Here is a 25,331-nt window from a genome sequence, read left to right as displayed (position 1 = left end):
TTAGAAGCCAGATAGTGAATAAAACAGATCTGCAAAAACACTTGCACTGTAAAGGCTAACATAGGACTCGTATTCCAGGTAATCTTTCTGTGGCTGTTGTCATTATTGCTGCTGGGCACAGAGTGAAGTTAATTGCCACTAAATAATCTCTACTAGGCTGCAGTTTAAATAACACCATAAAAATCCTAAGAAAATAAGCTGTATCTGTCTGTTTTGCTCAATAAATACATGAGAGAAAAAAGTGAAACCAAAAGTAATCTAGCAAGAAATGCTTTTTTTCCCAGGCAAATAATTTCAGTTATACTGTATTACGGAATTTAGACTGTACATGTACTAAAGTCTGTCACATAGCATCCTGGAAAACCATCATACTATCCATTCCCAAAGACAAGCTTCACTCTTGTATTAGTTTTTTATCCTACTGCTCCTTTCAGAAGGCTGTCATGATTTCATGTCCTTCATCCTGCTTATTTTCTCTTTCCCCATCTAATTTACACCCATAGATGCTCAAGCCAAAATTGTTTTTAGCTGAATTTAGTACTTGGTCCTACTGCTTTTCCCATTCTTCCACTTCTATTTTTCATGGAATCATGGTCACCCTTAAAGATATGGCCAGTTTTCTTGTTGCCAGTCATAACTTCTTAACCACTGTTTGTTATTCTCAGCATACAGGCAACTGTATTTTAAAATCTTAATAATGTTTAAAATCTTAATAATGCATTGCCATCACTGTGTAATTTGGTGTAAATGGTTCTCAGTGCATCTCACTTGCTAACATTGTACAAACATATTAAAACAATTTGTCCATAGAAAATCATTGAGACAATTTGATGCCCTCTTTAACATATGTAAGTGCATCTTATTTACTTTTTTTTTTTAAGGTAATGTTAGTATGAACACAGAAACAAAAGCACTTCCCCTATCCTTAGAGGAGGGGAACTAAATTACTTTATATTGATATTATGAAACTATACTTATGTTAAATGAAAATTACTCTCTTACCTCATCAAATCAAAATAGAAGTACTTTTCTATGGGTCAACTTTGCAGCTTCCCCTCTCTCCCCATCCTTTAATACTCCTACATTTTCCCTTTGATTTTGCTGAACAGTGACAGACAGATTTCTGGCTCCACTGATGTTTTAATTCATGTACATACTTTCAGATATAAACACATCACTAAGAGCAAAGCTCACATACAACATAAATACTTGCACCTATATTGTGCCTGAAGAAGTAAATTGGAGTGGACAGAGATGAGGGCTAGTGATGAATACACCTGGGCAAGTTTTTCATGTTCTGCTACAAAGTCTGCCTGCCACCATGAAGCGATCAACTGAATAACTTACATCTGATTATATAATTCCTCTCATTTCAGAAAAAGAGGGTAGAATGGGTTTTGCATATAAAAAGGATTAAAAGTGCATTGATTTTATTCTACTGTTGTTTGAAAGGAAAAATATCTGATCCTACCTCTTCACAGGCGGTCCTGAAATCCATGTGCTATGACACAGCAAGTGATATTTGTCTAAAATAGAGAGAAAGATATCATTAGAATGAAAAGGATATTGCAAAACATAGAAGTTATCTGTCTGAGCTGTGCAATTGATCTACCCTTTGTCAGGTCCAGTTATAGTCATTGCTTAAAAAGAGAAATGATCAAAGTTGCAACAGGATTAGGAAGTATAAGATTTAAGTTGTTCCTGTTTCTTATAAAGTATACAACTTGGTTTCATTGAGTATGATCAGAGGAATTCTCGTGCTCCCACAATTTCCTTCCACCCATGGGACATTCAAACTTACTTTTCTTATTGGAAGTGTGAGTTTATTTTTCATTTATTTTCAAAAGTAGGGGAACACTGGAAAGTAACACTTCAGAAGGAGACAATTAATTGTTGCTCTTCAGAATGCCCTCTCTCTCATGAAAGATATTTTTTGTTGTTTTTCTTTTCTCCCATAATTAAAAACCATCAAGCATCAATACCTTTGTCTCACATTTATAATCTCTCCAAGGGAGCCAGTGTCATTTAACAGTGTGTTGACTGCAGAAATATTTATGAGTTGAAAAAACAAATGTTAGAAAAGTCAGGAATATGTGTGAGGACTGGCAAAATGTCACACCAAATCCTGTGATTATTACTTTGCTAGGCCTTTACCTAACATGTACTCATCCCAATGCACACTTATGCATTCATTTATTTATGAGATAAAGCTACTGGAATAGGCTTTTTATCAGAGAATAGTAACAGTGTCCTGCTGTTGGTTTAGCAACAGAAATGCTCATACATCTGCCAATAACATTTCCAGGAAACACTTCCTGGGCAAAACAGACCTTTCATTCAATGACTGGAGATACAAAACCTAAAATTAGATCTATTTTTGACCAAATAATAATTTAGTGATTTTAGTATGAAGCTTCATATGAATAACAACTTTTCTGAAAAGTAAATAAACAGCATGTTTAATATGCTGGGTGATGTTATTAATGAAAAGTGAGAGCCCCAGTTCTCTATCCTCTGACTTGTGGGCTGTCATGGCAAATAAAACCATTGGCCTTCAGCAAAGCAGTCCTCAGACTGTAAATACTGCTTCCCACTATCTGTTGATACATGGTGAATCTACCTGCTGATCACCTTGGTAACACTTCCTTTTTCCCTTATATTCTAAATTACACATAGATAAAATAGAAAATACAACAAATACTCTACTGACATCCATTTTCCCAATAAAATAATCTGTTTGGTTCCCAAAGAAATGTTACACATAGAGTTTTATTGAATCGTAAAATGGTTTGGGGTGGAAGGGACCTTAAAGATCCCCTAGTTCCAACCCCCCTGCCATGGGCAGGGACACCTCCCACTAAATCAGGTTGCTCAGGGCTTCATCTAACCTGGTCTTGAACACTTCCAGGGATGGGGCATCCACAGCTTCTCTGGGCAACCTGTGCCAGTGCCTCATCACCTCATAGTAAAGAATTTAATCCTTATATCTAATCTACATCTTTTTTAGTTTAAAGCTGTTACGCCTGGCCCTATCACTCCACTCGCTGATGAAGAGCCCCTCCTCAGCTTTCCTGTAGGCCCCCTTTAGGCATTAGAAAGCCGTTATAAGATCTCCCTGGAACCTTCTCTTCTCCAGGCTGAACAACCCCAACTCCCTCAGCCTGTCTTCATAGGAGAGGTGCTTCAGCCCCTTGATCATCCTCATGGACCTCCTCTGGACTCTAATATGTGCATGTTCTTCTTTTATTGGGGGAAGGCAGTACTCCAGGTGGGGTTTCACAAGAGCAGAGTGAAGGGGAAGAATCACCTCCCTCACCCTGCTGACCATGCTTCTTTTGCTGCAGCCCAGGATACTGTTGGCTTTCTGGGCTGCACCTGCACATTGCCTGCTCACATTAAGGTTCCCATTGGTCAACACGCCCAAGTCCTTCTCCTCAGGGCTGCTCTCAATCCATTCTCCCCCCAGCCTGTATTTGTGCATAGGATTGCTCTGACCCAGATGCAGGACCTTGCACTTGGCCTTCATGAGGTTTGCACAGGCCCACCCCTCAAGCCTATTCAGGTCCCTCTACATGGCATCCCTTCTCTCCAGTGCGTTGACTGCACCACACAGCTTGGTGTCATCGGCAAACTTGATGATGCTGAACTCAATCCTATTGTCCATGCCACCAACAAAGAAGTTAAACAGCACTGGTCCTAATAACAATCCCTACAGAGCATGACTCATCATTGGTCTCCACTTGGACATTGAACCAACTCCTTCAGCGCAACCATCGAGCCAATTCCTTACCCACCAAGTGGTCCATCCACCAAATCCATGTCCCTCCAATTTAGAGACAAGGATGTCATGTGGGACAGTATCAACTGCTTTGCACAAGTCTAGGTAGATGGTGTCAGTTCCTCCTCCCTTATCCACCACCACTGTAACCCTGATGTAGAAGGCCACCAAATTCGTCAGGCATGATCTGCCCTTGGCGAAGCATCTTTGTTTTCCATGTGCCTTAGCATAGTTTCCAGGAGGATCTGCTCCATGATCTTGCCAAGCACAGAGGTGAAGTTGGCCTGTAGTTTCCTGGGGACACCTTTTTTTCCTATTTAAAAATGGTGGTTATGTTTCCCCTCTTCCAGTCAGTGGAAACTTCAACCAAAATTTTTCAAATATGATGGATAGGGGCTTAGTAACTTCACCCGCCAGCATCCTTGGATGTATCTCATCAGGTCCCATGGACTTGTGCACCTCCAGATTCTTTAGAAGGTGTTGAACCCAATCTTCTCCTACAGTGGGCAGTTCTTCATTCTCCCCCTCCCTGTCTTTGCCTTCTGTGACTTTTTCTCTTGGAAAGGTGGCTGGAGGCAATTTTTCATGATTGATTACATAAGTTACATACGTTTTTGCTATTAATGTGATGTCTAAAATGTTAATCTGGAACTATATAATTTTCAGCACAAAATCACACGCAGTTAGTGTACCTTTTTTTCTTTTTTCAGGCATTCAGCAGCTCAGCCACTGATCTTTGCAATATGGCTGCCATTGTTTCTATATTACACTATTTTTCCAACTGGTTCTTGCCTGTGGCTTGGCTCAGAGTGGAAATCAAGCCCATAATCAATGTTTCTTTTTCAGTCCATCAACAATTTTTTTAACATTTGATAGGTTAGTAACAGCACACACAAGCGTAGATTACATTAAAAACATCATTTTTTCCCCACATTTCAACTCTGAATAAACTCTCTAGATTATTAAATTATAGGAGTATATAGCATGCATAACAAAGAAATTGTATGATATTGTCCTGATAAAATGCTTTAATGATTGGTTATTATCTTCTCCTGTAATATATTTTAAAAAGCAGAAAATACAGAACCAAGCAATTTTAAAACCAAAGAATTTTTAAAATGATGAACCGCAAAATCCACTGCTGACATATATCTCTTGGTCTGTCTCTGGCTAACCTCAGCAATCCCCTTACCTTTAAATCAAAGCTGTGTTCAGCTGAGCACCTTTCCAGTTCTCTGAGGAGCTCCCTTCAGTCTCACCCAGACAGACCACTGGTTACCAGCCCAGAAACTCCTTTGGCCTCAATATTTGATTTTTCTTTTTCCCTCCTCACCCATAGGCTGGCACAAACTGCATCCCAGAAGGTGAGAAAGGAGCTGACAGTGACCTTCAAAGGCTGAGGTACAGAAGAAAGGAAGCAGTGTTGGGACAGGATAGGGTGCGCAACCACAGGGAGAAGCAAAAGCAATGTGTCTTATTCAAGGAGAAGGAATGGCTGAATAGCAATGAGCCTTCCTCTGAAAGGGTTTGGGGCATGCAATCAAGGATATGTAAACAAACAGGCTTCAAAATGTTACTTTCCTTTCCTTCTACATGATTTTCAATCTGTAATTCCTCAAAAACTGAGTTACCAACCTTATTTAGCTCATCTCTGTTGATAGATGTAAAGGAAGTAACACATGAATGACAGAATGAAAACAGAATTTGACACCCCCTTGGCAGAACAAGCAGTTATTCAATACTGTAAATAAATAAATAAATAAATACTGAGCAATATTATTATGGCATTTGTGTTCTAAAGGGAAATCAATGGCTAAAACATAATGGTAAAGTTGAAGGCAATGGAAATCTTCAGAGACAAAGCTTCATTTAGGATAATGCACTGAAGACTTGAGCTATGCTCAGATCTTCCTGTAATAAATCAGGTCATATTCCAGTGGTATAATAGATGTAATTTCACCATGACTGGAGAATACTCCAGTATATAAAATATAATAAGACAGCAAACAAAAAGAATATTTCATGTGCACACGACAGTCTTCAGAATACCACAAGCCAAGCAAAATACTAATAGAGCAGTAGGAAGCACTTCATTCTCAAGGTTACTATTGCAAAGAATAGAATAATGTATGCAAAAATAATAAATTAATGGAGAAATGATGTATTATCAAACACAATTTAGTCTGACTCTGAGAGCTATCTTTCAGGTTATGTCTTCATCTTCAATGGAATTTTACTACGAAGGTGGTGAGGCACTGGCACAAGGTTGCCCAGAAAAGCTGTGGATGCCCCATCCCTGGAAGTGTTAAAGGCCAGGTTGGATGAGGCCCTGGGTAATCTGATCTAGTGGGAGGTGTCCCACTAGTGTCCCCCATGGCAGGGGGTTGGAACTAGGGGATTTTTGAGGTCCCTTTCAACCCAAACCATTTCTATGATTCTATGATTCTATAATTTGAACTCGGAAGAAGTTTACTTTGCAAAAAAGACAGTCTAAAAATATTTTAAGTCATGGCCTTTCCTCTGTACACTTATGTATACAGAGACTGTCTAGAGTCACAAGAATTCTTATTGTCAGAGCATTGTCTGAATTGCTAAACTGGGAAACAGACTAAAACCAAGTTTCAAAGGCACAAATACCAGTTCTGCAACCAATTGTGACAGCAATTCACTAATAAACCACGTTTGCCTTTTAAAGTCCTTCTCCTGGCTTCCTTATTACCAAAATATTTTGTGCTCCACTTTTTGGAGATGTTTAAAGGAAATCTTATCTGTCATTTCTTTGTGTGTTGGGAAATGAAACACACTTCTGTGTAACAATGAAGGATTTTTTATAGCAGCAAGTAAACCAAAACCAAAACCAACTCTATTGTAAATAGGGAAAAACAGCTTAGGAATTATGCTTATATATAGCATAGCCGGTCCTTTGTGTTTTAAGGGAAAAAAAAAAAGGAAAAAGAAAAAACCAAAACCAAACAAATCAAACAAAAAAAAAACACCAGGGAATCAGAGAAGTTATTTTAAATGCACATTTCATGCAGCCATCTTTGTTCTGCCCAGCTTTCCACAGAGAATTTCATGCTGAACCACTTTTCAGAGGCATGCACATAGCACAGGAATCCAAAGGAGCCATTTAGTAATCACAGGTTAATAATACCATATTCTGTTACTGTTTTCCAGTCCATTTCCATTATGTTTCATTTGAAAACAGAATTATTTACATTCAGTAAACATAATGTTTTTAGTCATCTACTATACTAACATATTGGGCTCAACTTTTGAAAAGTTTCTCCACAAATTGGGAACAGGTAAGTCCATACATCCAAAACACCTTGCTTTCCTCATTGAGTTCAAGACACCAAGGAGGATCTACATATCTCTCACAGAGAACTACAGCCTTAATAAACTAATTTAGATTGAAAGATGCTCAGAAACCTGGAGGCCCTTACATTACATGTACTTCAATCTACCCAGTAGTTCAAGGAATAAGATGAAGTTTGAACTCAGCAAAACGTGCACTTTTTTGTCAGACATTTTGTCAAAACGTCCAGCTCTCAGTAAAGCTCATGCTTTAAAAGAATTGAAGCTGGCAATTAGTAACCTACAAGGTTTCTAAATGTTTAATTCATTTTATATTGGTTAAAACAAGAACGTTTACTTGCCAGTCATAATGTATCATATTAATTGAAAGCATTTGTAATCAGCAAACTCAATTAAGATTCACTATATAAACATGGAGTTTTTCAAGATTCACTGAGCCACAAGGCAGTATTAACTGAATGAATGTATGTTGGGCTCCTGGTTATTTATCCATTACTGTTTGCACCAACAATTATCTGGTGCCCCCCAGAACAAACACCCACAGTGTGACTTCATGAGTAACCCAGTCTGTTTTGGCTTGGCAAAAGCAAACTGATGGAAATGGCAAAAAAAAAAAAAAAAAAAAAAAAAAAAAAAAAAAAAAAAAAGGTCAATGCAACACACAACTTTTCAGAAGCAAAAAGAAGTACTGCAGGATACTTGTTTGAGAATGGGAACGTTAAATGTCAATGGTCTGCTACTGCATTTTTTTATTTTTTTTTTTGTGAAATGCTCTATGGCAAACTGACAGAAAAGTTTGGCTCTGGGTTAAAGCCTGGAATATAGCTAGGAAAAAAATAAATAAATCTGTGGTTGCTCTCACATTTCTAATGTTATCTTTTGGTGATTCACTACAAGTGTCTGAATACAATTATGTACTTAATTTTGTAAGAGATGTAGCACAGATGTCAAAGCCCAAATGGGGGCATAATATCCCCATATTCTTAGCTTCTCTGGAGGCAGTATGAACTATTATATAGTTTAGACCAAGTTCTCAGTTTTACCTAAAAAACAGTTCCTTGCATCAGACAAACAGAAATTCTTCTCTGGCTATCTGCCATGGCAGTCTCCTTATTCTCTCCATTACCTCTCACCACAGAATTTCCTTATAAAAGAGATACTGGCAATTCTTCTGCCAAGGCAATTGATTTCCAGTCAAACATAAATTTCTTGCCTCTGGCAGTATGCCTAATGCGAATAGTTAGGAGTAAGACTTTCAACATCAAATTGCATCTTTTGATTTCACTTAAGTTAAAAAAATAAAATGCATTTTACCAATCTGATAAGGGAGGTAAGGAAATAAATTATTGATTGTAAACACTTGGGAGGTTTTCATTTGCAAGGTTCTTGGGAATTGCTTGTATAATTAAGCTAAAGACAGGAATGCTTCTACTTCTTCAAAGAGTTAGCATGCTTTTTCAAATTAACAAGAAGGTAAGGTAATGCTCAATTAAAAGTTTAATACAAGTTTTGTCTTTGCCTTACCCCCAATTTAGGACATTTATTTGACAGCTAGTATAGTAAAATACACATTTAACCCTATGAGGTCCAGAGAAACGAGACTTCAGAATCACATGGCAATATCTTTATATATATGTGTATATATATATATATAAAATAATCATAAAGGTTTCTAAAATTTTCTTGTACAAGCAAAACTAATTGGATTCGTGCAAACTAAGACAAACTGATTCACAGATAGGGAAAGTGGAGAAATTCAGTATTAACACACAATGAAATAAATGTACAAAATCACAGAATCACAGAATCATTTAGGTTGGAAGAGATCTCCCAGATTACCTAGTCCAACCTTGACCTAACACTAACAAGTCCTCCACTAAACCATATCACTAAGCTCTACATCTAAACGTCTTTTAATACGTGTTTGTACATTTGAGTTATGTATATCCACAACTAAACAAATATATGCACAATAGGTAATAAGAGAATGGGGGAATGGAAAAATATACTTAGTGAAATTGCTTGGGCTAAATGTGTTTTTTTAGGAACTGGATTTTATTTTTTCACAAAACTCAATCACAAAAACCCCACTAATCCTACCTCTGCTGTCTCAGATACAGACTAATAAACTATAAAGATAATACCACAACATGATTAATATTTCCTAACCAATAACAGAACCATTTCCACATGTCTGTATTGAAATGTAGCCCTACTGACTTAAAAAAATAATAATTTAAAAATAATTGTTTTTGATACTCTGATCTGCTTTGTTCTTTGGGCAGTGTTTTGAATACAGGTATTAAAGGATACTTGTATAACAGCATTTACCATTTTAGCAAAAGGTACAGAAAAAAAAAAAAAAAAAAGGAATACCCTGATATATAAGAATTCTAAGAAGGTCTCAAAATTCTTTCAGAAATGCTTTCAGTGCCTTTATCCCCTTAGTAAAAAAAAGGACATTTTTACATGTTAATGATTATGTGATTGTGGAGAGTGCAATCTGTTAATGATTTTCTTACGAATTCTCCCAAATGAAACAGTATTATACTATCCTTTAAAAGGCAACATTTAAAAATTTGGTAAATTTAAAATTGCTAATTTTATTCTGGTAGGCTTTGACTTTCAGTAAATGGAAATAACATACACCACATACTTTTCAGAGATTTTTCAGCTCCTGTTTAAATGTCTGACATACATATTTATACCTCTGTATATGTACATGTCAAATCCATCATTAATTTCCAAAGTTCTTAGTGGAAAAATAATCATTCACATTGAAATCTGAAAAATCTGTATTTTCCCCATAGGATATATTGCAAAAATCCTACATAAAAAAAATCAAAATAATAAACTACAATGATTATAATTATAACCAGTTTACATGAAGGAGGGACATGATACCAGTCAGTACAGAAGACTTTCATTTTATCAGTTACAGCATTCTCTTGAATATGAGAGGGAGGGTGGAGGGTAAGCGAACGGCTGTGTGGTGCTTAGCTGCCGGCCAGGTTAAACCACAAGAGTTTTTCTTCCAGTTTACATTTTCATAAGGTTGTACATATTTCCATTTTGTTAATTGACTGATATGTTTCATATATATCAAGGAAAATGCAAAACAGGATTTCTCAACAGATATGGCATACATTTGTTTCTCAACTGTGGCTCATATGCTACTGTTTGAATCACAGTCTCTAGCATGCCTTGAACAAGATAAGCATAACTGAAAAAAAAATGACAAAATCTAATCTCAGAAAAATTCAGCAGTTTCATTAATTTCACTGAAAACAAAATGATAAGTCATGTTGAATTGCCCCAGGACAAAAATAAATAAATAAATAAACACATAAATAAATAAAATCCACGTTTCATTTGAAATCAAACATAACCAAAACAACATTTGATTTTGACCTGTCTTCATTTCGATGCAAGTGAAATTCATTAAGTAAGATCAAAAGATTTTCATTTGACTTTATCATTTATTTTTATGAAATTATTCATAATATTAAGGAGAACATTCCTATTCTACATTCATAAGATCAAAATACTGCCCATTATATTTTAAATTACAAGGTTATATATCACAATGTAGTCAATCTGAAACTGTTTTGAGATAGAGCAGTGACACTGTTTTAACGTGCTTTCCTGTCACATCCATAGGTGTGAATACAAGCCTTTTTTTCTGGATTTGTAGCAGAAGGTGCTAACTGGTTCAAATAGAAGCGGATACTTCCATCTGAAGTTGGGTATCAAATGCAGCAGTGAGGGACACTAGACTTTACCAGTCTTCTCCTTGGAGACGGTAGAAAAAATTAAAAGAGCTCAGTGAAAAACTGGCATCAGTTAACTTCTGGTGTTTGTTTTGATATTGACATTTGGAACTTGCTTTTGAGTTGGTAGTTACCATCATCCCTGGTTTTGCAATTGCTAGTCAGTTTTCTGATAATTTGGAAATTGAATTGGGGTATCAGGAGTAAAAAAGTTTGGGGAATATGCCTGGACGACGGGCAGAGACATCCTGAGATACTGAGATAGCACTCTGAGTTAGTAAAAGCTGGCAGAATAGAGGAAACTAGGTATACTTGTTTTTGTCAAATCAACACTTTGCTGATACATTTGTCTTAAATGACTGAAATCTGGTATCAGAATTTACCTTTGTGCAACATCAGAAAACACAACAAATCCATCCTCATGGAACTGACTATAGGAGCCAGACCCCAGGTTTCTTATCTAAAGCGAGCTGAGGAATCTCTATGTTGTACTTTAGCTTAGACAAATTTTGCATTGTTTACTATGTCAGGTAACCTATGTCAGACATCCTTCAATATCATGGACTTTCTTCATAGACTTTATTTCCTTTTTCTTCTAAGGTATGAACTTAAATAACCAAGTTAATCACAAACAATACAAGAAATAGTTTGGAAGAATAAAAAGGTTGATTTAAGTTAATTATATTAAGTGACCATTTTACTGCTTTAGACTGAAGTCTGAACTGCAACCCAGCTTTTATTACCAGATCTTGTAATCAACAGTGGATTTTCTGTGTAAAAAGTATTCCTACAGCAACAAGGATTCAAACATTTCAGGGGTCAACACTAAAATAGATGTATTTGTTCACCATCTCTGGGACAGCATAGCTATGGCATAGGGAACTCCCAAGGATTATTCAGTTGCTGCTTCAGTATCGTCTTATCTACAAAGTCATTTCTAAAGACAATATCTACCATTAGAGCATTCATTTTCCACAGGTTAAGAAACAGTAAAAATAATTAAAAAAAAATAAACTATTTCAAATAGTTGACACTGAAGGAAGGCGGCATAATACTGTACAGGAAGTAGGACATTTAAGCCATCAGAGATACCATGGTCATAGTTTGCAGTCCTCACCATGTTTATCTTTTTCCAGAGCACTTACTTTTATGTATAGTAATTCAGCACTTACTGAAAACAAACACCAATAACTTGTCTCAAAAATAATCATCATAATTAGATCTTCCACTTGAGTATTTATATAATTGCAGCAAAAGCCTCTTTAGCTCCTCTGAACTTCAGAAAGCAAGAATTTATAGCAGTACTGTTCTAATATCATCAAGTCAAGTTTACTTATTGTCAAAATGCTCCTGCAGTGGTACATTGTCAAAACGTATAATAAGAGAACTTGAAATATGCAAAATGTGCCACATAGGAAAACACAGCACTTAAACTACTGTAAAATTAAAATAAACAAAGTTAAGTAGCCAGTGAGAAACACTTAAAACTAATCAGAAAATTTCTCTGTGTAACAGCAGCATCCCTTGCTGAAAATCTTTCTCTGTGGGACTGGGTTGGACAGGGATGGTGTAATGGTCATCCCTGCTGTCCATATCTCCCTCTCCTGGAGGTTATTACGCTGGCTATAGGGGTATAGTAGTAAGTTCCAGAGGAACACCAATTACAGCTTTGGCTGATTTGCCACTGGCAAGTGGTAGAACACTAGTCCAGGAACACCAAGCCACGACACAGTGCTACCTGGGCAGGCAGGTGTGGATAGACAGCTATAGACGCCATCCCTGGTTAATCAATCACCTCATGGGAATTACTCATTTTGGTTATCTAATTTTATACCTCATTGACTATTGCTCAGCTTAGATTTTACTTAATATGTTCTTGAGCTCATTGAGAGTCAGGATGCCAAAATTCAAAGTCATAAGAAATCTGTCAATAAAGTCTTGGACACACTCATGATCCTATCTAATTGTAACATGGGTGGAACTAATATCAGTAACTCCTAACATTGTCATAAAAACTCCATCCTTTTATTCATTTGTAACTTTGACAAGTTTTAATTGTTTGAACTTCTTTATTACAAGCTTCTTAGTACATTTTTTTTTCTTCAGTAATTCAGCCAAAATAGATTACCTGTTTCTGAAAACAAAGGTAAGGACTAACACATTAGTTTGCTCATTAAACAGAGCAATAAGAAGCTATTGGTCTTGCCTTGAAAAGCCTTACAACTCCTGTGTCTGGAAAAGACTCTGGAACTTTGACAGAATAAACTGCATTTTTAGAAAAAAAAATCTAAACAAAACTAGCAATAGCAGTTAGAGAAAGGGGAAAGTGAATCAGGACATGAAGCTCATGGATGTGAAGACTGAAATAAGGATGATGGTAAAATGGTAATACATGAATGGCCCTAAAGAAAGATTATGAGATACTAAATGTAGGTGAGAGCTGATGGTGAAAATCTGAAGTGTACTGTCAAGGAGATTGGAGGACACTGTGAGAGACTCTGGAGTCACATTGAAAAAGTGATACCAACAATAGTATGAGAAGAATGTGGAAGGGAATCGGAAACCTCGTAAGCTCAAACAAATGGGTTAGCAGGGTAGAACAAACTGAGGAAGCTTTTGGGCCACGGACAAGTTGAGAGATGATGAAGAAGGAGATAATTTTCAGGAGAGTGAAAATAGGTCTGTAACCACTGTAACCACTGTAGAGCACTTGCCTCCAGAGAGGAGATACTCAAAAATCAGAACTCAGAATTCCACAGGTGTGGTAGTGTTACAACTGTTTTACTTTACAGAATACTAAAATTACGAAATGCTAGCAATGTTAAACTGTTAGCATTATGGACTTGTTCCATTCCAATTATTCCTCTTCAAAACAACAGGTTCAGGTATTAGTATGTTAGTATGTAATCATTCTCAATAGGCTTTTTTTTTTTTTTTTTTTTTTTTTAACCCACCCAATTTGGAGGATAAGGTTGTTAAATACTATGGATGTAGGGTATCTCATGCAACCACTCTCAGTCCTGGAAGCCAGTTTAGTTGATAACAAACTAGGAGCTTCACTTTTTGAAAACCTCACAAAATGCAGCAAAACAGCACAGCTGCTGCTGGTACAGTAGCTTATAAGGAAGCTGTAAATGTTCCAAGCCTTGCAGTGAGAGTATCAGGAAGGATCTTCATCATGGCCTCCTTTTTATATGCACTTTTTTTTTTTTTTTTTGAAGTAGTGCCCAATGGAAAATTTTGATTGTGACTATGTAACAGAAACAGCCATAGTGTATGAATTTGAGCAGCCTGGTCTAGTGGAAGGTGTCCCTGCCCATGGCAGGGGGGCTGGAACTAGGTGATCTTTAAGGTCCTTTGCAACTCAAATCACTCTATTATTCTGTGATTCTGTGTATGTAAATATGATATCTTAAGCTTGCATAGCTATGTTTAATTCAGCTATTTTCTAACTTTTAATTTACTTGAAAGATTTTAAACATAAGCCTTGAAACTAAATAGGTCTACATTTTAAAAATGCCTTTGATGTTTCTAAAGATAGAAGATACAGCAGATGTACATTTATATTGGTACACTAAACAGTACCAAAGAACATGGACACTCCAGATGCAGTCACTGAAGCTAAGCAGGAGTCTTACCCTTTGTTATACCTTCCAAGGCTCCCAGTCAAGAGAGGAGGAGAGAGGACAGAGTTCAGGTCACAATTCCTTTATTCACTTTAAAATCTATTTCATAAAATAAAAAAGTCTATAGTTTAAAGACTCCATCTCCTCACCCTGCAGGGATATGGAACTGGAGGGAGGTATAAGTTCTTTTTCAGTGTACCTTCCCACCAGGAAAATGGAAGTAGGAAGGACACTTCTCCAAACTATCCAGAAAGTATGTTAATAAATACAACATGGAAGCAGTCTGAGAAGACCTCAGAAGAGGAAAAAGTATAATAAAGGGCAGAGAAAAAAAAAAAAAAAAAAGAAAGAATAGGTAAGAGCTTGTTGATAAGAAAAAGGGCAAGGAAAGAGAAAGATATGAAGGAAGGGAAGATGGAGAATAGAAAATGGGGTAATGAGGAAAGAGTAGTACAAGTTATAAAAAGAAAAAAAAAAAAGAATTATGAAGAAATCTTTACCTCACAGAGGGATAAGGAAATAGAAATGTGTTTTATAAAATTATTTCCATTTCCCCATTACATATTCTTTTTTCAAATTTGCTCTTATATAAAAGTCAGCTTGATCAAACCCACATGTACTAAGATAAATCTTGCTATTTTTTCATCAATGCTATTCCATATTCTAACTGGTAAACTGAAAAGAAATTATTTTAGGTATGTGAAAGAACCCAAATGCTTTACATTTTGTTCCTTTTTTTTTTTTTTTTTTTTTTTTTTTTTTCCCCTCTACACTCACCAGACATGGAAAACAAAGGATTAGTCTTGGAGAAAGAGAAGCAACACAAATCTCAGGGATAAGCTGGCTATAAGAAGTAATGCTGAGAAGAGCAGGTCAGAGATGCATTAAGAGATACTTTCCTTACTTCTTCAGTCATGTGGTTATGATAACTGTGCTGTATTTCAAAATCTTTTCATGAGATTACCAGAACTATCAAAGTTCATTGCTTGTGACATGCCTACTGAAAACAAATTACTTAAGTGCAGCTTTGGGTACTACCTGAATCACTATTTCTTAAAAGCATTCCTTATCAATTTAAAAATATTCAAGTGAAAGAGAGAGATGTAAAGAGAATGAGCTCTGTACAGAAGACCAGTGACACACTGAATTAAAGCAAATGAAGCCAATGTCACCATAACACAGCGATGCAGGAAATAAATATGGGCATTGTGGGGCTATACAGCATGTTTGAAGATCTGGGATTTGGCAAACCTGTCACAAAGGAATGATTAAGGCAGGAAGCTCAGCTAAATTAGGATCATGCAGCAGAACAAAATACATGACTATTTTTAGAAACTGTTGACGTCCACATAGCCCAGGGAAAAGACTGGCCTCTTACTTTCAGTGTGACAGCAATGGCATCAAAGTAAGTTGCAAGGACATACCAAGAGTAAATGGTAAAGAAGTTAAATAAGACTGATACAGGGCAATGTGAAAGGATGCCTTTGCAGAAATTCTGTAAAATAAATGTCAAGGACTCTGTCACCCAGAGTCGTAAAAATGTAAGTTCTTGCCGCTTAATAGACTGGCAATAATACACTAAAGAGTAAGTTAGACTGGGAAACCCTAGACCATACCATATCAAGCAACTTTATCTCAGCTTGAAATCATACAAGAAAAAAAAATAAAAAATAAAAAATTGTGAAGTAAAAATACTGACATTGAGTGGGAATCCTTTGGGATGGTTCCAGCTTCAGAAGAATTGTTCTGTGCTTGCTGTGCCTGTTATACTTGGTCATATTTTCAAAGAGTTTTTCATAAAGCATAACAGACTGAGGCTGATTGAAAAAGAAATAAAAACTAGAACGCTAAAGAAGATATTAGATACATTTCACTCTTTATAAAATGCTTCTCTGTAAGAGATTGAGATTTCTTTTGTGAACTGCTGATATTACTTCTCCTAGCAACAGCACAGCTGCCAGGTTCTTGTATTTCTTGGTTTTAACTGTCATCAAACTCTGTTAAAAAATGGTTCCCTCAATGAAAAATATTTAAGTTTCTTACTATTTAAACCAGTTCAAAGCTTATGCTTTTGTTTTGTTTTCTTTTGTTATTTTGTTTCCTGAGTGTTGCATTCCTTTTGTAAAACTAGCAGTGGTTTTCAGATAGCAGTTTTAACAATCATTAATAGACAACCTACAAACTATTGTGAGATTTCATAAGTATTGTTAAGAGTGTTTGTAACCTACCAATTGAACATGATTAGGGAAACCAACAATTAGTAAGTATCTGCTCAAGTTTTCATTCACATGTTTATTTTTTAAATCTTATACTCAGGTGGTGAGAGGAACAGAAAAAAGAGGGCACATCTGTTCCTGATACACCTGACAGGTTATGCTGAGATGAGCACATATGAAAAAAACATCATCTTATGTACAGAAGAGTTTATCAAAGGATTTGGGCCACTGTTTACAGATCATTACTTTCTACCACTAAGCCTTTCTATTCAGTAAACAAAAAAACACTTAGCAACTTTTCTTCAATGAATTATTTATTGTATATAGAATAGGGAGTTCTTCATTCCCAATGGTGAACAGACTAGTCCTGCTCCAGGTTTGAGAGCAGTGTTCTGTACAGGATTTTTAAGGGAACACTACAACTGCATTGAACCCCTCGAAAATGATTTAAGATTTTCCAGTGTAATGAACCTTTTTATTCTCCGTCATGGAACAGGGCAGGATGCCAAAACTTGAATCTTCAGACCTTCCCCCACAGAACACTGGGGTGCATATGTTCTTTTAAGTTCCCACATTACACTTACCTGGACTGTATTTTTTTTCTTCAGAATAAATGAAGAGAATGCCTGTGGCCTGCTTTGTGGAATCTTTCTATATGGCAACACAAACAATATGAAAATAATGTTTCACTAATAATAAAAGTAATAGCATCAGTGTACACAGCACGGTGACACGTGTGGTCAAAGAACTCAGTTGCCTATACCATCATTACAAATTCTAAATAACATACTAAAAAAAATCTTCCTAGACAGCATTCCAGTGTGCTGGGATTTTTCAGTCTCTTTCAGTATATTTGATAATATTCAGCTGCATAGCAATTCCTCTGTCCCAGGGCAAGATGCGTTTCAACCCTCAGGATACTAACCCTTCAATAACCAATAGCCAGTAAGCCAGCTTCATCAGGGGCCCAACTCAAATGCTTTTATGCAAACACACATAGCGTAGGGAATAATCAAGACGAGTTAGAGATGTGCACACACCTGCAGGGCTGTGACCTCATTGGCATTGCGGAGACGTGGTGGGACGGCTCCCATGGCTGGAGCGTTCAAATGGAAGGATACAGGCTCTTTAGGAAGGACAGGCAGAGAAGGAGAGGAGGAGGTGTCACCCTCTCTGTCAATGAGCAGCTGGAGTGCCTGGGGATGGATGAGGAGCTGACAGAGAGCTGATGGGTCAGCATTAAAGGGAGGGCGGGGACAGGGGACATTGTAGTGGGGGTCTGCTACAGGCCACCTGATGAGGAAGACCAAGCAGATGAGGCCCTCTATAGACAGAAGCAGCCTCACACTCCCAAGTCCTGGTCCTCATGGGGGACTTGAACCAACCCGATACCTGTTGCAGGAACAGCACAGCAGGGCAGAGGCAATCCAGGAGGTTCCTGGAATGCATTGATGATAACTTCCTTCTCCAAATGATGGAGGAGCCAGTGAGGAGAGGTGCTGTGCTGGATGTCATTCTCACCGACAGATAGTGGCTGGTGGGGAATGTGAAGCTGCAGTGATCAGGAAATGGTGAATTTTAGGATCCCAAGGGCAGTGAGGAGGGAGCACAGCAAGCTCACTACCCTGGACTTCAGGAGAGCAGACTTTGGTCTGTTCAGGAATTTGCTTGTTGGAATACCATGGGACAAAGGCCTGGAGGGAAGAGGGGCCCAAGAAATCCGGTTAATATTCAAGGATCACTTCCTCCAAACTCTGGAGCAATGCATCCCAACAAAGAGGACATCAGGCAAAAAAGCCAGGAGACCTGCATGGATGAACAAATTTTTTCTGGCCATACTCAAACAAAAGAAGGATGCCTACAGATGGTAGAAGCAAGGTCAGGTAGCCTGACCTTTTTTTTTTTTTTTTTTTGGTGGTGGGGGGGGTGGCAGGCGGATACAGAGAAATAATTACAAGCTGCCAGGAATCAGGTTAGGAAAGCTAAAGCCCTGATAGAAATAAATAAATAAATTCATCCAATGACCTCAAAGGAAGAAGAAAGGCTTCTACAAATACATCAGTGATAAAAAGAAGACTAGGGAGAATGTGGGATATTTCTGGAAGGAAACAGGAGACCTAGTTACCCAGGACATGGAGAAGGCTGAGGTACTCAATGACTTTTTTGCCTCAGTTTTCACCAGCAAGTGCTCTAGCCAGGCCACCCAAGCCCAAGAAGGCAAAGGCAGGGAGTGGGAGAATGAAGAACTGCCTACTGCAGGAGTGGGAGAATGAAGAACTGCCCACTGTACAGAAGATCAGGTTCAATGCTATCTAATGAACCTGAAGGGCCACAAGTCCATGGGACCTGATGAGATGCATCCAAGGGTCCTGGCAGATAAAGTTACTCAGTTGCTATCAATCATATTTGAGAAGTCGAGGCAGTCCGGTGAAGTTCCCACTGACTGGAGGCAGGGAAATATAACCCCCATTTTTAAAAAGGAAAAAAAAGGAGTCCCCAGGAAGCTAACAGGCCAGCCTCACCTCTTTGCTCAGAAAGAACATGGAGCAGATCCTCCTGGAAACTATGCTAAAGTACATGGAAAACAAAGAGGTGACTGAGGACAGCCAACATGGCTTTGCTGAGGGCAAATCTGAGGGCAATTTGTCATGCCTGACAAATTTGGTGGCCTTCTACGTCAGGGTTACAGTGTTGGTGGATAAGGAAGGAGGAACTGATACCATCTACCTAGACTTGTGCAAAGCATTTGATACTGTCCCACATGACATCCTTGTCTCTAAATTGGAGGGACGTGGATTTGACTGAAATTACTAATAAGAGTATCTGTTCATTTTGATACCATTATGGAATCTCTATGGTGTAGGTCAATTCCTAGTCCTGTGCACTAGAATCAGAAACAACTCAGACTTGGAAGACATACCAGACCATGCTTGTAGCTTTTGTTCCGTTTCTGATATTTGTCATTGGAGACCAATAACTCCTTGTATTTATCTGTCTTTCAGGGAGATCTGAGTAACAGTTTGTGCAGTGCTTATTGTAAAGCAAGTAGGAATGACCTGGACATATAAATTTTCCTGTCTTTCCAGATCTGTGGTTTTCCACCTCAATGTCTCTTTTCAACAGTAACTGACAATACAGAATTCATGACTCAGTCCCTTGTGCTGTTTAGCATACGGGTTCATATTCCAGAACTTCCTAACAGATCATTATGGCTTTCAAAACAGCGATCTATACTTTGAGACTCAGGGATAATTCTATTTAATCAATAGAATCACAGTAGGATAAAACTGTTATTAAATCAAAATAAGGTCTCAAGATTGATAATTAGAAGATACAATGCTACAAATGAATATTTATCTAACTATAGCTTAATATCTAATGGAATATTTGAAGACTACAATTTTAAAGAAGTAAATAAAGGGATAACATTTTCATTATATTCTGTTCACTTTTTAAGTCAAGGATTTAGCAAAGGGAGTTTCCTTCCTTCCTTCCTTCCCTCCTTCCTTCCCTCCTTCCTTCCTCAGTTTTGTGAAAGTAGCACTACGAAGTACTCAAGTATTTAAAGTTAGAAATACATCTAAATATCCTATTGAACTGAGCCTTCACATCAGTTAAGTCTGAAGTTGGAATTTTTTCTCCCTCTGTATAAAAAAATTATGATGATAAAATTATTTTGGGATTAGCTAACTTCCAGAAGTGATAGATTCAATGACACTTCTAATTTGATGGTAACATTTGAATTACAAGTTTGATCATAGCATAAAAAATAAATCCTACTAGTGCATGATATAAAGATATCAGACAACATTTTTGTAGAATAACAACAAATCCTTGGAACATGAGGAATCCTCAATAGCCCACATGAGCAATATCAAGTAAAAACCCTTGTAAAATTACACTATTATAGTAATTTTTGGAGAATCTCAGGGAGATACATTTCATATTTACAAGGCTGCAGAGTAAAACTCATAGTCCATCAATATGGCAGAAAGTATGTAAACACCAACATAAACTAGTCTAACTGCTTTCGTTGTCACTCAGCTGGTCCTGGGCCACACTGATGCAAGAGAGATTATTTTTCAAAATCTAACATTTAATAGCTTTTCTTAAGCAATATTGATATATCTAGAAACTATATTACATGCTTTTATTTATTTTTTTCTTTTTTTTATTTTCTTCTCCTTTTATCCTTTGTTTTAAGGGATATAGAACAACAACAACAAAAAATTAATTCCAGGCTGTGAGATAATTTACTACCCTCTACAACTGCATGAGATCACTTGCAGTGATTGCAGTAATTTTCAGGTTTTTGTAATAGATCACATGCTTAAAAACTGTGATTTCTTTGGGTTTCAGTGAAGTTAATCATGTGGAATATATTTTATAATGTTCTCTTCTTGACTTCCATTTTCAGTAGAGGCCATTTAAAAGAATAAACAACAAGGACAACATAAAATCAACATAATACTTCAAATGATTAAATTTTTCATCCAAGATATTTGGACCATGACAAAACTTAAGCTCTAATCTGTACATTATGTGTGACTGAACTATTTTTTTTTTTTCTGTATTAGGTTTGACCTTAAGTTCCTTGGGGAAGTAGTCATGACTTGCACTGATTTGCATAAAGCTAAAAATACCAAGAAGCTGACAAATAATAATACATAAAATATGCACTAACTTATCCTTTTTTTCCTATTTTTTTTTCACATCTTTTCAAGGTATGCCATCTCAACACCTCCACAACCTGCTCATATTACCTCTATTATTCTTTTTTAACTTTTATGTCTCTCTCTAAGACTCCACAAATTATATTAGGTCTTGCTTTCATTTTCTGCTGGAGTTCCTCCTAGACTCAAATTGAGTATTTATGACTGAAATTTATGCAAAAAATAATGAACAGTAATAATCAAAAATGGATTACTGTGTACTTAATAAGGTTTTAGACCATCCATTCTTAGATTACACTATTAGAAATATTTTACAGTACCCAAATACTTAAAAGCTTGGACTGAATGAATGTGCTGCAATGCTCTAGCTTCAAGTACTATTGTTCTTCCCATTTGGAAATGTGCTACTCTGAGAGGGGGCCTTAAATTAGAGCACAGACTAATGCTCCTGTGTTATTCAGAGGGGCCTTAAATTAGAGCATGGACTAATGCTCCTTCCTTTTTCTCTACCACCTCTCTTTTCACATCTCATGAAACTGTGTCAGGACTATTCTGCTGCAGCAGCGTTAGAATTTAAGTTAGAATATCTGATCTGCTGAAATGTTAAACATGTCACTGTGCTAGAGAACCACACTTCTGCTCTATAGCAGTAAGCAGTACAAGGTCTAGCTGCCTTTTCCTGATCATCAGGTGAAAACAGCAATCAATGTCAGTCACATTCAGCTGGCATGTACTTACTAAGTTGTACCCTGGCAATCCAGGATGCAATTAAGCACTGCGAGACCACCCAGAGACCCTGAAATAGCCTGCCAAAGGAGGTATGATACACAAATTGGACTAAATGCATACAGCTTTGGTATGCTAAAAGCATCCTGCAAAGGCCAGTAAGGAATAGCACAGCTTTTATAGAATTCTCTGGATAATAAAGCCAATTCTAGAAAGGAAGCTTAGATAAAAGGTCAGTATATACAGTTTAACATAAAATTCATGCATTATGTTAAATATTTTCACAGTTTTTGCTCTGGGGTTCAGTGAGTGAAGAGCTCTATCTCAGTTAATATACTACAGATGAATATCTTCCTTTTTTCTGCTGGCTATCCCTTCAGAAAATAAATTCCTAAAACAATAAATAGAAACTCGTATCTGCATGTAACATTTAGGTCCAAAATCAAAATGTCAAAAGTCATGAGAAAGCAGGAGCAGAAGTATCTCAGGAAATAGTCACACTACCTAGTGTTAGAATGAACAACATATTTTAATGTATATCAGAAACAGATAACACAGATAATTTACTGTTGCTTTCAGTGTCTTAATGTTAACTGACAATCACCTAACCAAAAATGAAAGATCACCAGTTCTGCAACTAAGAAATATCAGCCAAATAGCTCATTTAAGATTAACAACAATCTATTCACTTCTATCTGCTGTAGATAAAAGGGGATCAGTAAAGGAAATTAAGCACAGTAGGATTTTGTTCAGGTTCAGCACACCTTTTCGTTCATGAAAATTATTAATTCAGTTGAGTTTTAGCCTTTGGACAAGAATCGCAGGCTACGCAGCTCATGTTTGACTCTCACTGACCCTAACTCCCTGGCACATGGACAATGCAAGATACCTGGGGATCCAGAGATTAATACCAAGTTGTGCAACACCTCAGAAATCACCTCCTTTCCTTGCTTCCAAATTCATATGGATGATATTTAAAGTAAGGGGATGGAAGAAACAATTTAAAGAGAGAAAATAGGACCACACCAAGACACAGGACATGAAGAAAATTCACAGTGTCCCTCTGAGGCCACCCCACTCCTCTTGGCTGTGAAAGATGCATTCATACTACATGAATGGGTGAGCATGGAGGAAGCATGAGCTCGAAAGACTCGACAGATGGATCCACTTTATTCCCAGTACTAAGACCCAAACAGACTGTGTTTGCACACGTTTGCATGTTTGCACACAGTTTTCATACTAAATGAATTTTTCTTCATTCTGCCTGTAAGAAACTGTAAACTGTTAGTTACGCCTTCCTTACTCAATAAAAACAGGAAAAAAAAATTACAAAAAACATTCTTTTTCAGTCATATTTATGTACAAGTATAATGATAGGTAAGGCATGCAAAAAAAAAAAAAATCATCTTCAATCTATTAATTTAATTTCATTTAAAAGTTTTCTTTTAAAATAGAGAAAAATAAAACCACTCTCCTACATGGTATGCTCAAACAAATAAATAGTTAACAAATTTAATCTTCAGGGATAATTCAAAGTGTCACGGCCATGAGAGAAGCGCCAGCCCTGACTGTCCCTGCCCAGTATCCTAGGAAAGCACCCAGGGCTGTCAGCCCCTGCCCCAGTGTGCCCATGTCAGGACCAGTCTCCAGCTCCCCACAGCTCTGCCTTGCTCGGCCATGGGTCTCTGCCAAGCCAGGCCCACCTGTGGGCCTATGTCATGGCCTGGTCCTGTCCTGTCCCCATTCCCATGCCTGGTGCCCAGGCCTGAGGCTGCTCCATTTGCCCCACGCTGCCCTACTCCTGGTCAGGGTGGTGGGACTGGCCCTTGCTGACAGGCCTTGCCCGGCCCACCCCAGATGGCCGCTGCTACCCCCACGCCCCTGAGAGCTTCTGGCCCTCACAGTGCCCCATAAGGACAAAAAGCAATTAGACAGTAAAATGTATTCTTCCATGGCAGTTTTAGCTTATCTGAAGACTTTATGTTGGTAAAAAAATTGGATTAAGTCTCTGAAAGGGCATACTTACTGGTTATTAAGGTAATAGGATATAACCTTTTGAAGCACTACAATGCAGATGCGCACATGGTTATTCTGACTAGGCTGAATTGCATTCTACAGCAAGGAAACTAAACTGAGTCCATCAGAAGAGCAGCATTACTCACAATCTACACCAAATCAGCCAAGAGCAGGAAATACAGCAGCTTGGGTTTTATTTTTTTATTCCCTGTGGCTCCTTGGAGTTTCAGCACTTCAGGAGGATGCTTTGACTGGCTGCAGGATTGGTTGGTTAGGCAGAATTTCTCCTAGTGAGCTTCATCTTCTGAGAATAGGATATATTGCTTTCTACTATGGACATAACTATTGTATTTTTTTTCTCCATTTTAGAAGTTAACCTTCATTTCACAGTATAAATTCCGCTTCAAATTATACATCAGTACAGAAATGTACATGAAGAAAGAAGTGATCCAGGGCTACACATGAGAAAATTAAACTGGAATGAGAGAGGAAGCAGGAAGAGCATCAGCTATGATTGAGACTTTTATTTGAGATACTTTAATTTTGTGGGAAAGAACTGGGAGAGGCTACTGTATCAGAAAAGAGTCACTGGAGACACAGCACTCAGAGCACTCACACACTCCAGTTAGCTAAAATAAATGAAAAGTGATGGCGGAGCCTTTCAATGTACCAGGCTGCGGACTTTGGCTATGAAAGATAAGATAAACTGCCTGCTCAGCCAGCTCTGCTATTGAACAATGTTCTCTGAAAGTGTGGTGGTTGACAGCAGGTGGACACACATTCACAGAAGTAGGGGGGTTCAAAAGAGCATGTGAGCAAAGCCATTTCCCCCTAAAACAAAATGGGAGTAAAAGGGAGAAGTGTGTGCACCTTGACTTTACCCTGTAAAGATCTGCAAATCTCAAAGGCTTTTGCAAATATTAAGAAATATATTAAACAAATTCCAAGCTTGTGCTGCATTTGATAAGATGCTGAATGCACCTATGGTCTAAAATACAAAACTGAAAGTTGTACTTAATAACTACAACCTTTATTTACTTTTTTACTATGCTACACATCATACAGCCTACTCAAAAAAACATATTTTAATAGTTCTCCTTTTCATTGAGGGCATCATATATGCCATAAAATTTAAAATATTGCTGCAGCTGGAATTATGGCTACAATTATGGAGGATTGCTTGGTGCCTTCAGCAATGACATAATATA

General features: G+C 37.4%; 1 protein-coding gene across 1 annotated transcript in view; it reads right to left on the bottom strand.

Annotated features, from left to right (window-relative positions):
• Positions 1–25,331, bottom strand: part of SNTG1 (syntrophin gamma 1) — a 371,706-nt gene that overhangs the window by 183,194 nt on the left and 163,181 nt on the right. The window contains exon 2 of the mRNA XM_048072405.2: positions 1,472–1,526. Coding sequence (XP_047928362.1) covers positions 1,472–1,498 — 27 coding nt within the window. The 5' untranslated portion in view covers positions 1,499–1,526. The remainder of the gene's footprint in view (positions 1–1,471; positions 1,527–25,331) is intronic.

The sequence above is a fragment of the Anser cygnoides genome, chromosome 2 (assembly GCF_040182565.1).
Source record: "Anser cygnoides isolate HZ-2024a breed goose chromosome 2, Taihu_goose_T2T_genome, whole genome shotgun sequence".
NCBI lineage: Eukaryota > Metazoa > Chordata > Aves > Anseriformes > Anatidae > Anser > Anser cygnoides.
Note: the sequence above shows the minus strand (reverse complement) of the source record. Positions and strands in the feature narration are given on the sequence as shown.